General features: G+C 41.9%; 1 protein-coding gene across 4 annotated transcripts in view; it reads left to right on the top strand.

Annotated features, from left to right (window-relative positions):
* The window catches only part of EFTUD1 (elongation factor Tu GTP binding domain containing 1), a 162,341-nt gene that overhangs the window by 129,123 nt on the left and 9,971 nt on the right, over positions 1-23,247 (top strand). For all 4 annotated transcript variants that reach the window (XM_006870919.1, XM_006870921.1, XM_006870922.1 and 1 more), the window contains 2 exons: positions 356-1,338; positions 13,176-13,360. In XM_006870919.1, coding sequence (XP_006870981.1) covers positions 356-1,338; positions 13,176-13,360 — 1,168 coding nt within the window. The remainder of the gene's footprint in view (positions 1-355; positions 1,339-13,175; positions 13,361-23,247) is intronic.

Below are 23,247 nucleotides of genomic sequence, written 5' to 3'. Positions count from 1 at the left end.
GGTAACTACTATTTTAAAGATTATACATAATCCTGTTAAAACAATTTATTTTTCGAATCAAAATATTCTTATCTAAATAGATGCCTCATCTATTTTGAGAATGAAGAATACAATGCAATTGTAGTACGTGCTGAGAGCTCCCTGAAGGTGTGCTCACATTAAGTTATTAGTCTTTCAATCGGACATGAAAGCAATTTTTCAATTTTGATACATGTAAATTTTGTAGCTCTTTCATAGTAAAATAATTTTTATGTTTCTGTGCTTTTGCAGATTCTTTATTATAAGATCTCTACATAAGAACTTTGATACAATTTTGAGTATAACCTGTGTTTTTTTCTCTTGGATTTGTTTATAGGTTCGCAAAGATTCAAATCAGTGTATCTGAACCCATTATTCCATTCAGAGAAACGATCACAAAGCCCCCAAAAGTTGACATGGTCAATGAAGAAATAGGCAAACAACAAAAAGTTGCAGTCATACACCAAACAAAAGAAGATCAAAGCAAAATTCCTGAAGGCATCCAAGTTGACCCTGATGGGCAAATCACCATATCAACTCCCAATAAACTTGCCACACTCAGTGTTCGTGCCATGCCCCTTCCAGAAGAAGTCACTCAGATTCTGGAAGAAAATAGTGATTTGATTCGTTCTATTGAGCAATTCACATCCTCTTTGAATGAGGGCAGAAATACTCAGGTGATTCACCAGAAGACCCAAGAGAAAATTTGGGAATTCAAAGGAAAACTAGAGCAACACCTAACAGGGAGAAAATGGAGGAACATTGTTGACCAAATCTGGTCGTTTGGCCCAAGAAAATGTGGTCCCAACATTCTAGTCAATAAAAGTGAAGATTTTCAGAATTCAGTGTGGCCAGGTCCAGTCAGCAAAGCTTCAAAAGAAACCACTAAGTACCGAGATTTGGGCAACAGCATCGTAAGTGGCTTCCAGCTAGCAACTCTCTCTGGCCCCATGTGTGAGGAACCTCTCATGGGTGTCTGTTTTGTTCTGGAAAAATGGGACTTAAGCAAATTCGACGACCAAGGTGGAAGTGATAAACAGAATCAAGAGCAAAGTATTCTGGGAAAAGAGGTGCAGAAAGCGGGTGAAAAGCATTCCAGCGGAGCTGAAAGCCAAGAGCTTCAAGATGGTTGCCCTGAGCGCTTTGAGAAGCATACTGCCCAGAAAGGAGAAACTTCTCTCAGTGATTGCTATGGCCCCTTATCAGGGCAGCTCATTGCCACCATGAAAGAAGCGTGTCGCTATGCTCTGCACGTGAAACCTCAGCGCCTGATGGCAGCTATGTACACATGCGACATCATGGCCACCGGTGATGTTCTCGGTAAGGAAAGGAAGGGGACAGTCACCTAGATCAGAAAACTTAAACCTTTCTAATACTTTCTGCAGAAGCTACATTATCTTCTAATTTATTATATTAAAGGAGTGCTGGATTGCTTACCAAAAAGTTGGTGGTTCAAACCCACCAGCTTTGCCTTGGAGCCCCCGTACTGAACTGACTTGAAGGCACTTAGCCACAAGATCTTAAAAACCAGGGGCCTCAGATATTAAAATCTTGAAGGGTGAAACATCTGAGTACTAAAGATATTTTGCAACAGATGGGAAAAAATCTTTTCCGTAAGGAAAGGTGCGGTGAATTAGGTTTAAATTGCCTGTTTAACATAAGATATATGTTGCTCCCTCACCTGGGTAGCAGTTTTTCACACGTGATAACTGTATCGGTCTGGAAAACCAAAGTGATTTGGAAAATGATCAAGGAGTAAGGCGACATTCTTGTACTCAGCACAAAGGGGCTTTTGTGAATTCTGGGTCCCTTCTAAAGAAAATTATTTGGGACTTCATTCATTACTATTATATCAAATCCCTATCTCTTGATGAGATGCAGCATGGCCTTAGGAATCTTAGAAGACAAGGAGGTCTGACACTCAGTAGCTAATCTGACCTTTGGTAGATAACGACTTCAGTGAGAATTCTTTCCTTCACCTATGAGAAAGAGCATAAGAGGTTGTGAGGAATAAAAGGAGAACACAGAAATGGTGTCTAGAGCAGTGCCTGGCACACAGTAGTTCTCTTTTCCTTGAGATCCTGGACCTCTTTCAGGGGAAAGGAAGACAGGAAGGGTTTGAACACTAAATGAGGGAGTAAACCAAATGATGATGTTGCTCTAACCCTGTCACCCTGTGAGTCAGAGTGTGGTTCTTTGTTCTTTTTAGTAAGCTCTTCTGCCCATTAATTCTTTAAAGCAGAAACCTGAGCTTTTTTAAAAAGAAATCTTGGCTTACGTCACAGTAAAATCCTATGAGACAAATTGATCATCCATAGCAGCTTTTCAAAAAAAATCTGGATGAAGTAAAGTTATATGCATAAGTTATATATGTAAGTTATATACATCTGGCTCCTCTATGGCTTCTTAAAGCTACTACTATGCCAGTGTAGAATGGGAGTTGAATTTCCAAATATGGTGTTTGATATAGTGTTTCTCAGCCTTTGTTAATACATCTCATGGAATTTGATCCATTTGAGGAACAGCAATCTAGATCATTCTCAGATGTTATTCTTTATGCTTGTCAAGAACTTTAAGAAGGCACAATTAGAATTGGAATCCAGCAGTCTGGATTCCTTGGAAATCCTTAGGAAAGACTTCAGAGCTCATCTGCAAACTTTCCTGCCCTGCCAGATGCCTGGTCCCCTCTGTTTGAGTACTTGCAGTGATGGTCAGCTCACACCACTGCTGTGATTAGGCAGTGTTGTCCCATAGTGAACAAAACGTTCCCTGCTCCAGGAAGTAGCTATCTCCCACTAGCCATACCGCTTCCGTGCACTATCATTCACATGTGTGAGGACAGCGCTGATTCTTTAGTTTCATATGCTAAAGAAACCCCTCCAGAGCCTTTAGTTACTTCTCATAATGATGTGATTTTCAGGCCCTTTCAACCATCCAGCTGCTGTCCTTGTACAGACTTCATTTGGTCAGCGTCCCTTAGAGATACAGCAGCCATATTTGAACACCTCAGATACCATAAAGCCAGTGCAGAATGCAGACCATCCCCCGCACTTGTAATACAGCATTCATTTTGTAATTGCATCTTATCATTAGTTCACTTGGGGGGTCAGGAACTACTTTTCCCACCCCTTTATTTTTGTTTTTTCACTCTTTTCCCAAAAAGTAGAATCCAGCCTTTTTTTTTTTTTTAAGTAATTGACAAGATTGTAGAAATTATGTAGTAGATACCACAAACTCCTATGGAGTTCTGGTGTGGCGCCGCAGGATAATACACTGTGGGTACAAGGTAGGTGGTTCAAACTCACCAGCTGCTCCTCAGTAATCCTATACAGTGTCGTTGCGAGTCAGAACCGACTTGACAACACTTAACAACCACCACCACAAACTCCTGTAGTTACTTTTGAGTAACTGAGGCAGTACAATTGATTTTTTCAGATTATACAAGGGGGCTTTAAAAAGTTTATGGAAAAAACCCATTGTCATTTCATTCCATTCCCCTCTCACCCCCCACCCCGAGCATTTAGAAGGCCCAGGTATGTATGTAACATGGCAAGCAGGCCAGAAGTCACAATGCAGCCATCTTATAGGTTCCCTGTTCTCACTTTCTCATTTATACTTTGTTTGGTATGAAATGAAACTCAACACACAGGGAAATTAATGTCCTTCATGTCCATGTGATTGTTAAGTGCCCTGGAGTCAGTTTGACTCATAGCTACTCTGTACAGGATTCCCAAGGAACGGCTCGTGTGTTTGAACCACCAACCTTATGGTCCAGTGCTTTAACATTCTCCTGATTGCCAGTTTAGCAACCATGTTGGGAAAAGAAAAAAGGTTAGGTGGTTAAGATTTTGTGTAAATAAGCCCATATCATCCCCAAAGGGTTTCTTCATGCTTGTGTAATAGGAACCAGTCCTTACAATATATATATTTTTTTTTCATTCTAAAATTCTCTAGGAAATTGGCATAAGACTTTTTAGCCTACTGTTCATTTGGACCCCTTTTTTTAACCGAATTTTTTCAGTCACCATGTATCATTTACTGAGTCTGGCACGTAGTCCACTATCCTTAGCTTCTTTGTCTCTGTACACATAATTCTGGTCCTGGAGACTTGGACCCTGGTTTAAGAAAGCCAGGTTCTTGATGATCAACTTCGCCACTATCTTGAACTTCATTATTCTATTGTGTTTGTACTATTTGCTGTGGATTATTCATTGTTCCTACTGGAAAGAATGGAGATGGAGAGGAACCCTTGCTTTCTTGCTGACCTACTAAAATTATATAGTCTTCTCTAACTTGTGGTAGTGTAGTGGTTACAAATCGGGCTGCTAATCTCAAAGTCAGCAGTTTGAAACTACTAGCCATTTCACGGGAGAAAAATGAGGCCTTCTGCTCCCGTAAAGATTGACAGCCTGAGAAACCCTGTGCAGCATCGCTATGAGACGGAACCAACTCCAGGGCACACTACCACCACCACCATAGATACTTCCAAGAAGCCTGGAAGGCACAGTAGGTTAAGCACTGAGCTGCTAACCAAAGGTCAGCAGTTCAAGCCCACCATACACTCCTTGGGAAAAAGATGAGATTGTCTGTTTGTGTAAAGATCTACAGGGCAGTCTGGCTATACTTCTTCCAAGATAGATTTATTAGTCAAATCTATCATTCTGAGGCATCAGGTTTTCTTAACTCTTCCTTATTCATTGTCCAGCTTTCTCATGCATATGAGGCAGTTGGAAATACATGGCTTGGGTCAGGTGCACGTTAATCCTTGAAGTGATATCTTAACTCTTTAACACTTTTAAAAGATCTTTTGCAGCCGATTTGTCCAGTGGAATCCATGGTGTGATTTCTTGACTGCTGCTTCCAAAAGTGTTGATTGTTGATCCAAGTAAAATTAAATCCTTAACAGCATCATTCTTTTCTCTGTTTGTCGTGATGTTATTAGTCCAGTTATGAAGGTTTTGTTTCCTTTATGTTGAGATGTAATCCATATTCGAGGCTGTAGTCTTTGATCTTCATTAGTAAATGCTTCAAGTCGTCTTTCTTCCAGCAAGCAAGTTTGTATCATCCGTATATTTCAGGTTGCTAATGAATCTTCGGACAATCTTGACGTCACATTCTTCTGTATATACCCAGTGTTTTGCATTTTCTCAGCATACAGACTGAATAAGGTGAAAGATTGCAACTCTGCAGCACACCATTCCTGATGGTAAATCTCACAGTATCCCCTTGTTCTATTTGAACAACTGCCTCTTGGTCTCTGTCCAGGTCCCACATGAACACAATTGTTCTGTAATTCCCATTCTTCACAGTGTTACCTATAGTTTGTTATGACCCACACAGTCGAATGCCTTTGCATAGTCAATCTACTCAAAATAATGGGAACACTTAACTACCAGAATTTCCATATCGTCTACATGATGCATTTAGAGTGATAGTCGTCCTTTATTATCTGAGAGGACAAGTTTTCAGCTCAACATGTGAAGCCAGGATCAGCTGTTGGCATTTATCAGACTGAAATTCAGCAAACTGTTGAGTCACCCTGTGAGTCACTCATCTATCCCCATTTCCTTGTTTCTGTTGGGAAATCAGGAGCTCTGGTGGTGAAGTGGTGCAGTGTTCGGGCAGCATTTCAAGCTTTCCAGCTGCTTCATTGGGAAAAAGCAGTGGCAATCTGCTTCCCTTGAGGTTCACAGCCGCGGAAACTCTGTTGGGCAGTTCTACTCGGTCCTGTAGATTCATTATGACATGGAATTGACTCACCATCAACAGATTGCTTTGTTTTTTTAGGACATCGCCACCTGGACCCTGAACCTGACCAGGCATCCCTAGGACAGCTGTGTGTATATGTCTCTCACACTCTGTGGGTTGGTTAATAGACAGCTATCTACCTCACTAGTCAGCTTTCTTAATACATTTCCCTGAAACACCGAGTAGCTCACTACTGCCCTCCAGAGACACTGTGTGTAGATTTGATCTGGATTTTGTTTTTTCTGATGTGGTTTGAAGATCTTTCACTTTGACACAAGAATGTACTCATTACTTAGGATGGGCTCTTTGGTATTGATAGCCAGTCTCTTAAGATGAACCTAGAGAGTTGTTCACACCGCATGCTTTCTTATTTCTTTCTAAATCAACTGGAAAGTCATGAAGAGACCATATTTGTCCCCAAGGCCTTCTAATTCCTGCAGAGATCTTCAGTGATCTTCCAAGAAGACTTTGTGGTTCTTCCTTTAAAATTCTCTTATGAATTGACACAAGTTGATTTCAAATCTTTTTTTATTTAGTAATTAATGACTTTTAAATTTTAATTATTTCTATACAGCTTGTTAGCGTAGTGGTTACGAATCGGGCTGTGAACCTTAAGGTCAGTGGTTCGAAACTACCAGCCGCTCCGCGGGAGAAAGATGAGGCTTTCTACTCCCGTAAGGATTTACACCCTCGGAAACCCTGTACAGGGTCGCTATGGGTCGGCTCCGACTCGAAGGCACTTAACAACAACAACAACAACATACAGCTTGTTAAGAAATTTTTCTGTAAATGGACAGAATAGCTTTTGTTCAAAATGGGAAATTATGTAGGAAAATAATTACCTCAAAGCCATTAGTCTTTTATCTGGGGAAATAATCCCCCAAAAAATTATCATTCTTTACTTGTAAAATCTATTTTTCTAAAAGTGGTTGTAGCATCCTTTTTACCCATAAGAATTCCCTTCTAAATGGACTTGGTGGGACATCAGAATTGCTTTGTTTTGAATTAATTATCATGTCACTACTAAATTGTCTCTTTTTACATTGCTTACTTCTAAGTGTTGGTCTCCTTGGTTCTTGCTCATCCTTTTTTTAAATTTGGCAATAACCTTACATTTAAAAAATACCTTTTCCTTTAGGCCATGCCAGAATTTTAAGGCGCTATGATAGCATAGTTAGCACGCTACTGCTAACTGGAATGTTGGTGGTTCGCACCCACCAGCCACTTCACAGGAGAAGAAACTAGGAAATCTACTCCTGAAAAGATTTCAGCCAACAAAACCCTATGAGAAAATTCTGCAGTCTGCTGTAGATTGCTAAGAGTCAAAATCTACAGCATAGCATTGGCTAACAGTTTGAACAAAAGTATACTTATTTTAGTTTTGCCATAGACCCATATGTGTAGAACTAAGTGTTTGCTTTTACATTGTTAGAGTACTGTGCATCCTAATGTACTAAGAAAATCCTCCATAATAAGTGTTATTCAATGCTCACTTTTAAAACCTTTTCTTAGTCACACTTGGAGTTCTTTTTACATTTCATCAGCATTTCATAATTCATCATGTATGTGTTGTTCTGTGCAGTTGAGTCAGTTCCAACTCATGGGCCCTGTACATAACAGAGCAAAACTGCCCCGTTCGCCGTCCTCCTAATTGTGATGTTTGAGACAATTGGTGGTGCCACTGGGTCAGCCCTTCTCTTTGGGGTCTTTCTGTTTCTCACTGATTTTCCACATTAACAAGCATGATGTCCTTCTGCAGGCATTGGTCCCTCCTCCTGACAACATGGCCAAAAAAGTAAGAGAGCCGAAGAAGTCTGGCCATCTTGCTCTGAGGAGCTCTGACAGTACATTTTCCAAGGCAGATTTTTTTATTCTTCTGGAAGTCCATTACTTTCAATCTTCTTCATCAACACCATCATTCAAATGCATCAGTTCTTCAATGGTCTTCCTTATTCACTGTCTAACTTTCCCATACATATGAGGCAATTGAAAATACCATAGCTCAGATTAATCACACATTAGTCCTCAAAATGACATGTATTTATTGAGCTGTAATTTCCCAGCACTGTGTTAAGAGTGATTCTGTGACAGACGAATTAAGGTGACGGAGCTTAATTATGTAAAACAATTGGTTGAGTTTAGTGCAGAAATGGTTTTCAGAGAAATTTTATGAGAAACTGGGATTAGCAAAATTTAAAACAGAAGGTCTCCTGGAAGTAAAATGGACTTTGATGGATGGAGTGATTTTGAGTTCAGCAGCAACCAAGATTTAAATTGACTTTCTTTGAATGACAACACACTGAAAACTTATGTTGAGCTTAAAGTAAATTCACTTCTAGTTGATTTTCTAGGAACCTCTGTTTAGCATTACCTCTTTAACCCTGGTCACTCGGTTGGTTAGACTCAAGTGTAGAACCTTGCATTTATCCATGCTAATTTTTTTATCTTGTTGAATTTGAGTCCTTATTGCATTTTCCAGATTCTATCACAGTATTTATTAACCTGCCCCTACTCCCGAGCGTGAGGTCAGTTTTGGATTTGGTCATTTCGCCTTTTGAATCAAGCTGTTGGTTATAATGAAGACGCAGAGCCAAGAGCTGGAGCAGTCAGGACCTCATTCCAGGGAAGACCGTTTCCCGTGAGCTGCTAGCCGGGTTCACTTTCTCCCTTAGTCCACAGCACACTTTATCACACGTGTGATGGAAACCCATCTGCGTCCTGTCAACCACATCTGCTTGCTTTAGCAGTGTGGTCAATTGGGAACAAAAGAAAAAGACGTACTGTGACCCAGTTTATTAGAGTTCAAAGTGAGCCAGCGTCTTCTAGTGCCCACCAGTTGCTTTGTGTGTGTCTGTGTGTGTTTAGTAGACATTTCTACAAGTGTTACCAGTAATAGCAGACAGAGGTTGAACAAAAATTCTTTGACTTTTCTGTTACAATCCTTGTCTATTATTGTACATTTTGTGTAACTGTATGGTGTTAGAAGAAGTATACAGCCAGAATGCTCCTTAGAAACCAGGATGGTAAGACTTCATCTCTCATACTTAGAACAGATTGTCAGAAGGAACCAGTCCCTGAAGAAGGACATTGTGCTTGGGAAAGTGGAGGGTCAGGGAAAAAGAGGAAGGCCTCCCAAAGAGATGGCTTGGCACAGGGGCAGCAGCAGTGGGCTTAAGCATAACTACTGTGAGGCTGTTGCAGGGTCAAGCAGTGTTTCCTTCTGTTGTGTATAGGGTCACTGTGAGTCAGAACCAACTCAGTGGCACCTAACAACAACAACCACTACCTTATGCTAGAAGCCATTTAATATTCTGCTTTTCACAATGATCGTTGCATAAGCATGCTTCCTTTTGGCTACATAGTTGTTCATAATTTTTATCTTAAGGTCTGGATAATAATCCTATTTGTTTGTTGTGCTGTAATTTACTTGTCCATTATTCCAGAATTGGAAATTTACATTATTTCCACTTGGCTTACTGTTAGAGAAAACATTGCTGTGAACAGCTGTTTCCTTTCCTAAATTCTGAAAAGAAAAATACTTTTTATTTGTCAGACTTAAGCTTTAAAGATTATGGTATCTACAGATCAATCTTACTGCCTATTATGGAAGGATATAATGTGTATAGAAGACTCTGTAATGCCATAATAGAACAGATAAAGTTCAACGAGTGGTAAAGTGATTGTTTTCAGCTTAGGGCATCAGGGAAGACTTCATGGAGCAAGTCATTTTTGAATAGGCCATAAAGAATGCAAAGGATTTGAGTATAAAGTGTTTAAGATTGAGGAAGCTGAGCTTAGAGGGGTAAAACCTCAGATGAGTACGATGACTGGTTTACCTTGGCTAACACACAGGCTCTGTGGTAACAGTCATAGGAACTGAAGTAATTGGTCAGTACCAGGTCACACAGGGTCTTGACTATAGGCTAAAACATGTATAAACCATACCAGACTCGCTGACCTTGAGTTGATTGCAGCTCATTCATCATGACTCTCCAGGACAGAGTAGAAGTGTCCCATAGGATTTCCAAGACTGTAAATATCTATGGAAGCAGACTGCCTAATGGTTCTCCTGCGGAGCTGCTGGTGGGTTTGAACAGCTAACTTTTGAGTTAAAAGCTGAGCACTTAACCACTACGTTACCAGGTCTCCTTTGAGACGTTCACAGTGGAGTCACTAAAAGGTGATCCCCAATTGAAACTGACTAGATTCATCGTGATGCTGCTGATTTTTTCCTTGATTGATGCCTCTTCTGGTGCCCTGTCGACAGCAGGACACACAGCGATCTTTCATTAAGTGAATGGGGAGGAGGGGCATGATGGGAGATGCCCAGTGGAAGGCGTACTGAGTTTGTGCAGTCAGGGGCCTAGCTGATCACAAATCCTCATTGATGTGTTTGTATGATTTTCTCAGCGATGCCAGTTATGAGGGTCTCTGAATGCATCCAAACATTGGAAACACCTGTTATGAGAGCCAAGTGCATTTGGCAGGTTTTATTGGAACTGTTTTCCTGTGTTCAGTAATCCATCACTATGCCTTAGTTTTAAGATGTCATTTTTGTGGAATTACAATTGAATGGCTCAAAATTACCTGATGAATTGCATTTGGTAATTATTTCAACCATCAATTCGAGCCTACTGGCTTGACCCAGAGAGGAGGAGCTGCTGGTACCTGAGGCTACATTCTGGTGGCCGGGCCCCTGCCCTGCCCATTTATGGTCAATTTGCCCGTTTCCTCATTCTGTTTCTTCTGTTGGGCTGTATTCACTACCATAAGCTACCTTAAGCTTTTTCTTAGCATGCAGTGACATCAGAAATAAAAATTACTTACTCACATAATTGATAACAATAGGATATTTTTTCTCCCATGAATTTCAAGTAGCACAAAGCCTAAAGGAAATTTATTATCAATGAAAATATGAAAATAATCATTGTTCTGGTTTTTCAATTTTCAAACTATATGCTTAAAGCATTGTTTCCAGTTTGAACTACCATATTCCCAAAGGATGTAAATAAGAGTAGTTCAGATAGGAAAGTGGCGCATGGGTGGTCAGGAAGAAAAGGCTATGTTACAGAAAGATTGGAGGTTTGTAGCCTGAAAAAGAGAAGGCTAGATAGCTCTCTTCTAGTAGTTTAAAGGCTGATCTGTCAAAAAGGAATTACATTTATTTATTCCATATAATTAAGAATTTGGAGTCGTGATTTACAACTTCGGGGAATAGACTCGAGGCTTAGGAATTGTATGTCAGTTAAAGCTCTTCAAAGATGGAACATGCTTCCCTGGGAGAAAGTGAGTTTTTAGAAGCACTCAAACCTAGTTTAATGACTGCTCGGCACCAAATATGGGGTAGAACTTGTTGGTCCTTAAGTTCCCTTCTATACCATTGTTATGTGTTTCTGTGACTCCAAGACCTAATAGGAATTGACAAGTGGAGAGTAACTGATTGGAATTAGAAGGATGGAGTTCCCTTTTACAGAGACAATGATTTTCAGACTTGTTGAGTGTAAAAGGAAGTCGGGTACCACAGTGGCAATGCCCTGGCAGTCCTTATAAATAAACAGGTGATTGTTTGGGTAAGCCCAGCTTAGATACAGAGTAACAGTAACCCCAGACATAAAATTAGTAGTTAAAACCAAACAAATGATAAGTGACTAGGCTCTCTGAGGGGAGAATCTGTTCAGAGAAGTGTATTTCAAAGAGTCTCCTTAGGAAGAAAAAAGCAAGAGCTATTGGAAGTGCAGCCAGAGTGCTCCTTGGAGGCCAAGATGGCCAAAACTTTGTCTCTCATACTTCAGACATATTGTCAGGAGGGACTAGTTGCTTACATGTTTGGTAAGGTGGAGGGTAAGAGAAAAAGAGAAGGACCCCCAACGAGATGGATTGGCCAAGTAGCAGCATTGATGGACTCAAGCGGGGCAACAGTAGTGAGGTTGGCCCAGGATCGGGCAGTGTTTTCGTTCTGCTGTGTATAAGGTCCCTATGGGTTGGTACCGACTCGATGGCACCTAACAACCACAGCCGCAATTGGAGTAAACAGTAGATTGATGGTGGCCCAGCAGAAGTATCAGATTTGGTGAAGGACATGTTCATCCGTAGGTTCAAATACCACAGCGGAATCGAGGAGAAAGAAGATTGGGAAAGAGGCATGTAGGTTAGGCTTTTGAAAGTTGTTGGAGAAAGCTCATGGTGAGGGACTGTGAAGCCACCTACTCAGAAAACGGGAGGAAGAAAGGAAGGAAAAGCTGGAGGAGTAGAGAAGAGTAAGATGTTTTTATATGTCTTTTAATGGACTTGTCACAGCTTTGGGGCTTTAGTTTTGAAGGCCCTGTGACATAACAGTGCTTAACCATGTTTCCCTTAATCTGTCTGAACCACCACCACTAGGGGGACGTGTGAGTCACAGAGTGTAGGACGAAGCTTTGCCCTGTACCTCACTTCCTAGTTTAAGGCGGAAATAAGGTAGGGACCTACACACCAGCTCCCCACGTGGACACTTAGAAAAACATGTCCGGGACTCATCTCAGGGGTTAAATGAGACTTTCGCTCTTTTTAACTGTAATGTTGCTAATGTGTAAGGATAATATTTTAATGATAGGTAAAGAGAAGGCTTTGATGAGAGTATGTGCTAGCTACTGCAAGCCCGTGACAGCGGTCTGATTTTGAGTTGATCACGCTCTTCTGCTTCTGAGTCGGTAGTTTAGCACACAGAGTCACAAAACAGCACTCCCATCAGAGGCGTTCCCCTCCTGGGTGTAAGGCAGACTTATGCCTAAATTAAAAGAATTAAAAGCGTTAGCCAAGAGAACTTGCTAGAACTCTTCTGATATGGCAGTAGAAATTGTTACCAGGCATTAAAGACTCCAAAAAGTATCAACTTTCAGGGGAATAAAGCACTTTAATACCCATGCCACTTATGTAATCAGTTAAGAAAAATATGAGCAAGCGTTTATATATGTGTGGTTCTCATTTTTAGTATAGAATTGTCGCTATTATGACAGCTGCTTGCTTACTGGAGCCACATATCTTTTGTTTGCATCATCATATTAATAACGCCTTAAAGTTGTTTGTGTGTTAATACTATACACCACAGTCACACTCGTGTCATTGGATTGACAGGATGTCAGACCCCAGGTCAGTTCTCAGGGAAATTGTGTTGAAAGGGCCTTTTAGAAGTCCCCTATTTCTCTTGCTGTGTTACACAGATTGCCCTTGAATAACAGCTTTTGGGGTGATTTCACTTTTTATTATCAATTGTTCCTAGTTTTTCTATAATTATCATGTTTTCAAATAGACACAAAAGCACTTTTTTCCATACTTATGTGTACCTACGCGTTGTTGCTACAGGGTACCCAGTCTGTATGCGCCTGCGGCTGTCTGGCCAGTCACTGAATTTAACAGCTGTGTCTTCACAGGCCGAGTGTATGCTGTCCTGTCAAAGAGAGAGGGCCGAGTGCTGCAGGAGGAGATGAAAGAAGGGACGGACATGTTCATCATCAAGGCTGTGCTGCCTGTTGCCGAGAGCTTTGGCTTCGCTGATGAAATCAGGAAGCGGACAAGTGGCCTTGCCAGCCCGCAGCTGGTGTTCAGCCATTGGGAGGTAAAGCCCAAACCCCATTTCTTCCGTCTCAGCTATCGGTGTGCTTCCTCCAAGTGAGGCCACGAGTCCAAACAGCTCATCAGACCTTTGAGCTTCCTATGGCTCTTATTCAGACAAATGGATGTTGTTGTTGTTAAGTGCCGTCGAGTCTGTTCCGACCCATAGTGACCCTGTATAGGGTTTCCCAAGAACAGCTGGTGAGCTTGAACCACCGACCTTGAAATTCTAGCGACTTTGCAGTCTTGACGCATTAGCCCATAATGCCACACCAGGACTGCAGGAGAAAGCAGATGGGCTGTTTTCATACAGAAGACACGACCCTTAGACTAGATGTGGCAAACTTAGACTATGTCCACACAGTCATTCGCTTTGGATCTGGTGTCGAATCTCCTAACACACAGACATGTAATCCTATTTTTACCTCTAAACACACATTTTAGATTTTTCAGAAGAAACCAGACCCTTTGAAAATAGAACTTCAAGGAACTTTTCTCCTGAGAGAAATAATTGTTATGTATTATATATTCCTCAGAGTCCTGGCGTGCTACTGCAGAATACGCACCAGACCTCTAACTTCAAAGTCAGTGGTTCAGACCCACCCTCTGTTCCTTGTAAACACTATGCAGGGTCGCTGTGAGTCAAACTGACTCAGTGGCACCTCACAAGAACAACCTATTCCTCAGCGACTACTATGGAGATTGAAGGTTTCTCTGGTTTTCAAATGTTGTGGAATGAAATTGCACATTGATGCATCCAACCACTCCATTGTCAGTGTAGATATAGGCAGGTGAAAAAGCAAACCTTCCATAACGGTAATCAGAAGGGAGAACTAACAGGTCTGCAGTGCTGGGAAAAGAAGAAAAGGTTATGGACACATAGCTCTTTAGCTCAGGCAGAAAAGTAGGAAGAACAAGAAGGTCCAGGTAGGTTCGGCCACCCTTCCTGCCAGATTCTGAATGGAAAAGTCGGAGTTAGCCAACTGAAGCAGAGATGGACATTCCGGTCAGTAGGTGCCTTAGCAGAACAGGCCAGAGCTGGGAAACTGTAGTGTGTGTGAGGACCATTGGTTAGGTCTCAAACAGAGCCTGAGGTGACAAATAGAGTTCTTAAACTAGTGGATGTAAACAGAAAAAGCAGCTTTTGTGTCAGTATTGACAGTGAATGTAAATGATTTCATATCATTTACATTTATCATGTACTTTGGAGTCAGACAGCACTGATTTCAAATACTAATCCTGCCACTTAATTGAGTTTTAGCCTGGAGATAGGGGGGGATGTTAGTGTCAGGCTCTGGTAGGCCCCCAGTGGGGTGGAGACTGTTTTCGTGTTTGTCATCGTCTAAGTCTCTACCACAGTCATTTTGACTTGCTCTTGACCATGTGGCACGGCACAGGGCCTCATACAGATAATGCAAGGTCTTTTTCTTAAATTTTATTAAAACGGAACTCATTATTTCAAATCAGTACTAAGTGGCTCTTAATTTCTCTCACTCTGTTTAACCAGCTGGGTTCCTTTCTCTAGAGCACTTTTAAATGATAAAAGTGTACTGGAATAATGGATGGAGAGCTTTCTTTTTAAAATGAAATTTATGATCAAGTGAGTCAGCACAATAAAGGTCGACACTTCAAAAACTGAAGTCTGACTTTGGACAGGGCGATTTGGAGTTTAATTCCGTGGGTAATGGGAGTGAAGGTGCCAGTTCCCAGCACTCTGTTGTACCTGCTTCTCCATTAGAAAAGGAGAAAAGTCCCACCTCTTCTTCATTCACGGTAGAGGCAAAGTTCATGGTGTTCTGATTTCGCTTTTTTTTGCTGGGGGTGGAGAGGAGATCAGAACAGATTACATTTTAAACAGTGATTTGTTACGAAGTTTTTTCTGCACATTTTGTATCTTCTGAAAGCTAAATGGATGTTCTGACGGTTTTATCAGCTCCTCATACCTTAGTGTATCTCTTATATCATTGCTGCATTCCCTTATGTAGGAGATAACCCAAAAGCATATAAGTTATTTGTTAATCCTCAAGCTTAGGGATAGTAATTTCCCATCTATTCAAACCAGCTTTTTAGTTTTGATTTTTGACCCTCAGCTTTTATGGGAAAGCACAAATCAGTCTGAAATAAAGTGGGTGTTTAAAAAGCTAACCTCTGAAGAAGAAGAGCTGTAGGGTGGTGACTATACTGCTGGTGTGGGACTGAAAGGCATCATCGCAGAGCCCTCTCCCATAGGTTAGTAACTGGTGACCGCAGGCAGTTTCAAACTGCTGGCCTTGAGGTTAGCAGCTTGACTTGTAACCAAAACACTGCCACAGCTCCTTACCCACATCTGAGGTGGATTCAAAAGGTCTATGGAAAATGTCACTATCTTTTTATTCTGTTTTCCATTAAGTTTTTTTAAAGCCCTAGTATTTGCATTTGGAGTACTGTAGGATAAGCACTGGACTGCTAACCACACATGGTCAGCATTTCAAACCTATCAGCCGCACCTTGGAAATTCTATACAAGGTCACCATGAATCGAAATGGATTCAGTGGCCTTTAACAACAATAGCAAAATATTTGTATTTGCACATACGACGGAGCTCTGGTAGTGTAGTGGTTACAAGTCTGGCTGCTAACTTCAAGGCAGTTTGAAACTACCAGCTGTTCTGTGGGAGAAAGATGAGGCTTTCTGCTCCTGTAAAGATTTACAGCCTCGGAAGCCCTGTACAGGGTCACTATGAGTCAGAACCAATTCCCCAGCACATCACCACCACCACAGATACCTCAGGAAGCCTTGGAGGCACCGTGGGTTAAGCACTGGGCTGCTAACCAGAAGGTCAGTGGTTCAAACGCACCTCCACTCCTTGGGAGTACAATGAGACTGTCGGGTCATGTGGACATGGTCTTGTGGAGCAGTTCTCCTCTGTCCAGTCAACTGTCCGGTGGTGGGCTTAGGATACTGGTCATGGATAATTGTCTGCTGTCGCCTGTGTGCCCACCTGGACCTGCATGCCTAGACTCCCCCTGTGTGCCCACATGCTCATTTTCACTTTGGTTGTGCGTGCTTACTGCATCCACATTTGGTGCTAGTCAGGAAGGCTTGCTGCTGGAGTCCCAGTTCATAGGTGTACACACTTATTATAAACAGAGCATGCCTCTGCAGTCAGTGGGTGCCTGCAGACAAATCTCTCAGCAATACACGAGTCTTTGTCTCATTAGGGTGCCTCCAGAAAACAGATCCTATCCACACAGGGGCTTCTGAGGGGTCTGCTAGGCTAGTTCAGTTCAAAGCAGAGAGGTCAGCTCATACGGTTATGGTGACTGTTTGGGGGATCCCAAAGTGATAACCTTGATAGATTTTCCCCCCCCCACCACTTCAAAAGACACAAGACAATCCCAGGGGCTAATTATGAAGAAGCTTTAAGACAATGGAAAGCTGTACTGGTGAGAAAAAGGCTGCAGAAGTTGCTCCCAGGAATGCTTTTCTCTCGTGACAGTGCAGCTGCTCCTTGTACCAGGGCAGCCACGGCGTCTGCTGAGAAGTTCTGTCCTTGGGAAACCTTATCCTAGCCACTCTGCAGCCCGGTCTTGCCCCTTCACACTTGTTTTTGTCCCCAAATTTCAAAGAACATTTAAAAGGAACCAATTTGAGTTCCTGCAGGATGCCAGAACTGCCGTTTGGATGTAAATCAGAGAGTGTGGGGTTCTGGAAGGGGTACAGAGATGGAGACACGCCTTCCTAACTGTAGACTAGACGGACAATGTGTACAGAAATATTACTTCACAGTTTGATATTTTTGTTTAATAAAAGCATCAGTGATTTTATAGCAATAGTTTTTGACTTATTGTTACATGCTATCGGGTCAGTCCTGACTCATAGCGACCCTGTATAGGATTTCCAAGGAGCAGCTGATGGGCTTGAACTGCTGACCTTGCAGCTAGCAGACCAGTGCTTATTCTAGAGCGCCACCCTAGAACTCCACTTTTGACTTACCCTTGTATATACACTGTGGTCTCTAAAGAGGGACCCCGTTGTGTCTGTCCTTACGTGCTTAACTCACTTCACTGAGGGCCGGCCAGGCCTGCCCTTACCATCCGCCCTTGTTACAAGTTTCTGTGGACTCATCGCCGGTCTCTGCTTTGCATAGTTTCCCTTTATATGTGTGAGGGGACTGCCAAAAGTTCATGGAAACAGGCCATTGCCTTTCACTTGCATTTTCCCACAGACTTTCTTAGCCCCCTCATATGGACCACAACTTGGTTACCCATTCATTCTTTGATGGGCACTTGAATTATTTCTGTTTGTGGTTATGAATTAAGCAGCAGTGGACATAGGTGTGCCTATGTCTGTGTCATGATTTTTAGATCTCTAGGTGGCGCTGTAGGGAGCTCTGGTAGCGTAGTGGTTACGAATCGGGCTGCGAACCTTAAGATCAGTGGTTCGAAACTACCAGCCGCTCCGCGGGAGAAAGATGAGGCTTTTTACTCCCATAAAGATTTACACCCTGGGAAACCCTGTATAGGATCGCTATGGGTTGGAACCAACTCGATGGCACTTAACAACTTAACAACAAAGGTGGCGCTGTGGGTTAATGCCCCAGACTGCAAAGCCATTTGAACTGCAAGGTCAGCGGTTCGAGCTCACCAGCTGCTCCTTGAAACCCTATATAGGATCGCTATGGGTCGTAATCGACTCAACGGCACTTAACAACAACAACAACAAAAATATAGACTTGGAGTCCTGGTGTGGTACTATAGGATAGGCACTGGACCACAATATCGGTTTGAACCAAAAGGTTGGCAGCTCAAATCCATCAGCCATTCCTCAGATATGCTGTACAGGGTTGCTGTGAGTAAGAACAGACTCGTTGGCACTTAACAACAACAATAGGGTATATGCCTGGAGTCCTGGTGTGGTGCTGTAGGATTAGCACTCCAACCACAGGTTGATTTGAACCACAAGGTTGGCATTTCAAACCTATCGTCTGCTCCTTGAAACCCCTATACAGGGTCTCTGTGAGTCAGAACCGTCTCAAAGGCACTTAACAACAACAGCTACAGGGTAGATACCTTACAGGGAGAGCTCATGGTCATGGTTCAAGTGCTAGGTTGCTAGCCAAAGGTTTGAAACCACAGTGCCTGTGGAAGAAAGATGTGGCAGCCTGCTTCTGTAGATTTACTGCCTTGGAAGCCATATGGGGCGGTCCGGTTCTGTCCTTTTAGGGTCCCTGTGAGTTGGAGTCGACTTTATGGCAGTGGGTTTGGTTTTGGGTTCAGGAATACATCTAACTGTGGGAATGCTGACCATAGGGGTCCTGGTGTGGCCCTGCGGGTTAATGCGCTAAACTGCAAGGCCGGTTTGAACCACAAGGTCGGTGGTTCAGACTCACCAGCTGCTCCTCGGAAACCCTATATAGGGTTGCTATGAGTCAGAACCGACTCAACAGCACTTAACAACAACAACGAGAAGGATACTTCTGTTTCTAGTTTGTTTTATTTTTGTTCATTTTTTGTGTTGTTATTTTTTTATGTCTTTGAGAAAGCGCCATGCCATTTTCCAAAGAGGCTGTACCACTTCACAGTTCCACCAGCAATAAAGACAGTTCCAGTCTCCCCACATCCTCACCAACGTTTGCTCTTACATGTTTTTATAATCCGTGTCATTTTAACCATGTGTGTGATGGTATAGTGTTGCGGTTTTGATTTCATCTCTAGTGACCAGTGCTTGTGAACATCTTTTCATGTGGTTGGCCGCCTGGGCAGTAGATTGATTTTGTTATGTGAAAGCCGTGAAGGACTTCAGTCACCTTTAGCTCTTACAATTAAAAAAAAGCTAAAAACTAACCTTACATACTCAACAGTTTCTCTTGCTTAAATATTATCTTTTGTCTTGGTGACAGCTTGTTATTAAAAATTGGCGTCTTAATAAGTAACTTTGGAGAAAAATCTGGTCAAGAAAAGTTTTGCTCCCGTTTCTTACCATCCTTGCCACCTGTCATCATCCTATCCCAAAAAGCTTCAAATCTTTGAAAGGCTTAAAAACTCTGTTATAATTAAATATCATTGATCTCGGCTGCCTTGGTTTTCCCCCCCTAGTTAACTTTAGAAACATCACAGTTGTTGAGAGCTGGCTTCTCACTCCAAGGCACTTTTTTTTTTTTTTTTCATTTGTATTCTTCCACACCATATAATTTACAATCAAGAGCTTTTGAGAGAAAGTGCTTCAGAAAATAGAGAAAATAAAATTACAGGCATTTTCCATGAGGAAACCTTTGGAGTCAGCAGTCTCAGAATTTCTCTTTCTGTGTTCTACCCTTTATATGAACAAGGAAGAAAAGCAACTAATAACGGGCACAGAAAGGAAAATATTTCCAGCCGGTGCTGCTGTACATGCGTGTCAGCATCACCTCATGGTCTGCCACTTACTACTGACATTACCCTGAGAGGCGGGCCAGAGTTCACCCAGGGTGAGGGAGAAGTGATTACAAGAACCCTAGGGAAGTTTATCTTGGATGGGGGTATTTACCACCTGTCAACCACAATCACGTGAAAATTAGGCACAAAATGGAAATCAAGCTCCAGTGGTTTTTCCTTCTATAATTTTTAAAAAAAAAAATCAAATTCCCAGGGCAGCAGCTAGCACTTATAGTGCCTTTGTATGAATTAGAAAATGGCATCTCTTCCAGGCTGTTGCATTACAGAGAATAATCTACCTCCAGAGCCAGATGAATTCTGGGAAAACCAGTTACTAAAAGCACCTCATCCTCCAAACTGAGAACTGTACTCAGTGGTCAAGTTGGGATACAACCTGGACATCCATCGGCCTGCCCTGAGTCTCCAGAACTACCTTGTAACACTCAGGTGTTGCTCCCTCTTCCCTTGTCTAGAGCTCATTTGGCATGTGGAGGCCAGTAGCATTAGGACATCCACAGAGACATGAGAGTAGTGGCTCTGAAATCGATTATCCACTCCTGGTAGACACAGGCAGCCTGGGCAGTGAACTTCACTGTAGAGAGCTTGTACAGCTTAGTGTCCATGGAGTCTCCCAGGGCAGTCAGGTACCTGTCAAAAGTGGGTCCAGGAGCAGCTAGAAACAAACGGAGCATGCCTCAGAAGTATGGGTAGGAGGTCAGGACGAAATTGGACCCCTTCTAAACTCCAGGATCATTCTTTTTTTTAAACAATTGCACTCTGGTCTTAAGTTGGCCTGAGTCTAGCATCTGTCACATAATCCCTCATTTACATTTCCTTGTAGAATTGTCTTTTAAAAAAATAAAATAAAATAACAGGATTAAAAATGTCTTCACCACTTCCACTTAGATCTGCTAAAAACATATTGCTGTTGTTTTGTTGTTAAGTGCCCTCAGGTTGGTGCTGACTCATAGTGACTGCACAACAGAACGAAACACTGCCCACTACTGCGCCATCCTCACCATTGTTACACGTGAGCCTGTTGCTTCTGCCACTGTGACGATTCATCTATTGGGGGTGTTCTTCTTTCCACTGACCCTCCACTTTACCAAGTATGATATCTTTCTCCAGGGACTGGTCCCTCCTGATAGTATGTCCAAAGTATGAGACACTAATTCTTGGCTTCTGAGAAGCATTCTGGCTGCACTTCTTCCAACACAGACTGTTTGTTCTTCTGGCAGTCCATGGCACTTTCAGTAATCTTGTCTAACACCATAACTCAAATGCATCAATTCTTTTATGGTCTTCTTATTCTTTGTCCAATTTTTACAGGCATCTGAGGCTTCTAAAAATAACCTAGGTTGGGTTGTTGTTGTTGTTAAGTGCCATCGAATCGTTTCCAACCCATAGCAACCCTCAATAGGGTTTCCAAGAAACCACTGGTGAGCTTGACCCACCCACCTTACAGTTCAAATGACTTTGCAGTCTGACACATTAGCCCACAGGGCCACACCTGGGTTCCTGGGTTGGGTTAGGCACACCTAAGTCCTTGAACTGTTTCCTTTGCTCTTGAACAATTTAAAGAGACCGTGTGCAGCAGATCTGCCTAATCTAATCCTTGAATGCTGCTTCTATGAGTCCTGGTTATGGATCCAAGCAAAATGAAGTCTTTGACATCTTCAATATTTTCTCTATTTATCATGATGTTAATTATTGGTGCAGTTATGAAAATTTTTGTTTTCTTTACATTGAATTGCAGCCCATACTCAAGGATGTGGTCTTTGATCTTCGTCAGTAAGTATTCTAAGTCGTATTTGCTTTCAGCAAGCAAGATTGTATCATCAGCATATTGCAGACTGTTGATGAATCTTCTTCCATTTCTGATACCACATTCTTCTTCATATAATCCAGTTTCTCGGATTACTTGCTCAGCATACAGATTGAATAAATATGGTGAGAGAATACAACCCTGGGCACACCTTTTCTGATTTTAAAGCATTCCATATCCTCTTGTTCTATTCTAATGACTGTCATTTAGACTCTGTACCGGTTCCTCATGAGCACAATTAAATGGTCTGGAATACCCATTCTTCACAATGTTGTCTATATCTTGTCATTATCTACATAGCTGAAAGCCATTACATAGTCAGTAAAGCACAAGTAAGTATCTTCCCGGTACTCTTGGCTTTCAGCAAAGATCCATCTGACATCAACAATGATATCCCTACTTCCACATTCTCTTTTAAATCCAGCTTGAGTTTGTGGCAGTTCCTTGTCAGTGTACTATTGTAGCTGTTCTTGAATGATTTTCAGAAAAATTTTGCTTGCGTGTGATACTAGTGATATTGTTCAGTGCTTTCTGCATTCCATTGTGTCGTCTCTCTCTGAGAAGACATAGTATAGATCTTTTCCAATCAGTTAGCCAGGGTAACTGTCTTCAGTTTTCTGGGGATAGATGATGGAGCATCCCTAGTACTGCATCAGTTTGGTGAAAGATTTCAATTTGTGTTCCATCAATTCCAGGAGCCTTGTGTTTCACCAGTGCCTTTGGTGCATCTTGGACTTTTTCCTTCAGTAACATCGATTCTTGGAATGGTTGAACATAAGACCATGTTTTTTGCATATATTGACTCTGTGTATAACTTCCATCTTTCTGCATCATTCAGTATCTTGTCCATGGATTCCTTCAATATTGCAAGTCGAAGCTTGATTTTTTTTTTTCTTCTTCAGTTCTTTCAGCTCAAGAAATGCTGAGTGTCTTCATCCCTTTTGGTTTTCTAACTCCAGGTCTTTGCACATTTCATGATAATACTTTGTCTTGTCAATCTGCCCTTTGACATTTTGTGTTCAGCTCCTTGACTTCCTCATCTTCTATTCACTTTAGCATGTCTAAGCTAGAGATAGCAAGTTTCAAAGGGTCATCTGACATCCACTTTGATCTTTTCTTTCATTCTTGTCTTTTTCATGCCTTTTTACTTTTCTTCCTGTATTAACGTTGCTAATGTCATCCCACACAGCTCTTCTGGTCTTTGGTCATTAGTGTCCAGTGCATCAAATCTGTTCTTGAGATGATCTCTAAATTCACAGGGGACATGTTCAAAATCCTATTTGGCACTCCTGGACTTGTTCAGTTTTCTTCAGCTTCAGCCTGAACTTGGATCTGAGCAGTGGATGGTCTGTTCCACGGTCTGCTCCTGGCCTTGTTTTGGTTGATGATTTGGAGGTTTTGTACCATCTCTTTCCACAAATACAGTCAGTTGGATTCCTGTGTACCCCATCTGGTGAGGTCCATATGTATAATCACCTTTTATGTTGCTTAAAAATGGTATTTGCAATGAAGAAGTCGGAGTCATTGGTCTTGCAAAATTCTATCATGTGGACTGATAAAAGTAGATATGGATAGCACTCATGTGGTACAATACTGAATAATGGTTATCAGGACTGACTGTGAGGGTTGGAAATGTAAAGATAGACATTTTGTAGCAAAAGAAGGGGAATG

Source organism: Chrysochloris asiatica, unplaced genomic scaffold (assembly GCF_000296735.1).
Source record: "Chrysochloris asiatica unplaced genomic scaffold, ChrAsi1.0 scaffold00156, whole genome shotgun sequence".
NCBI classification, from domain to species: Eukaryota; Metazoa; Chordata; class Mammalia; order Afrosoricida; family Chrysochloridae; genus Chrysochloris; species Chrysochloris asiatica.
Note: the sequence above shows the minus strand (reverse complement) of the source record. Positions and strands in the feature narration are given on the sequence as shown.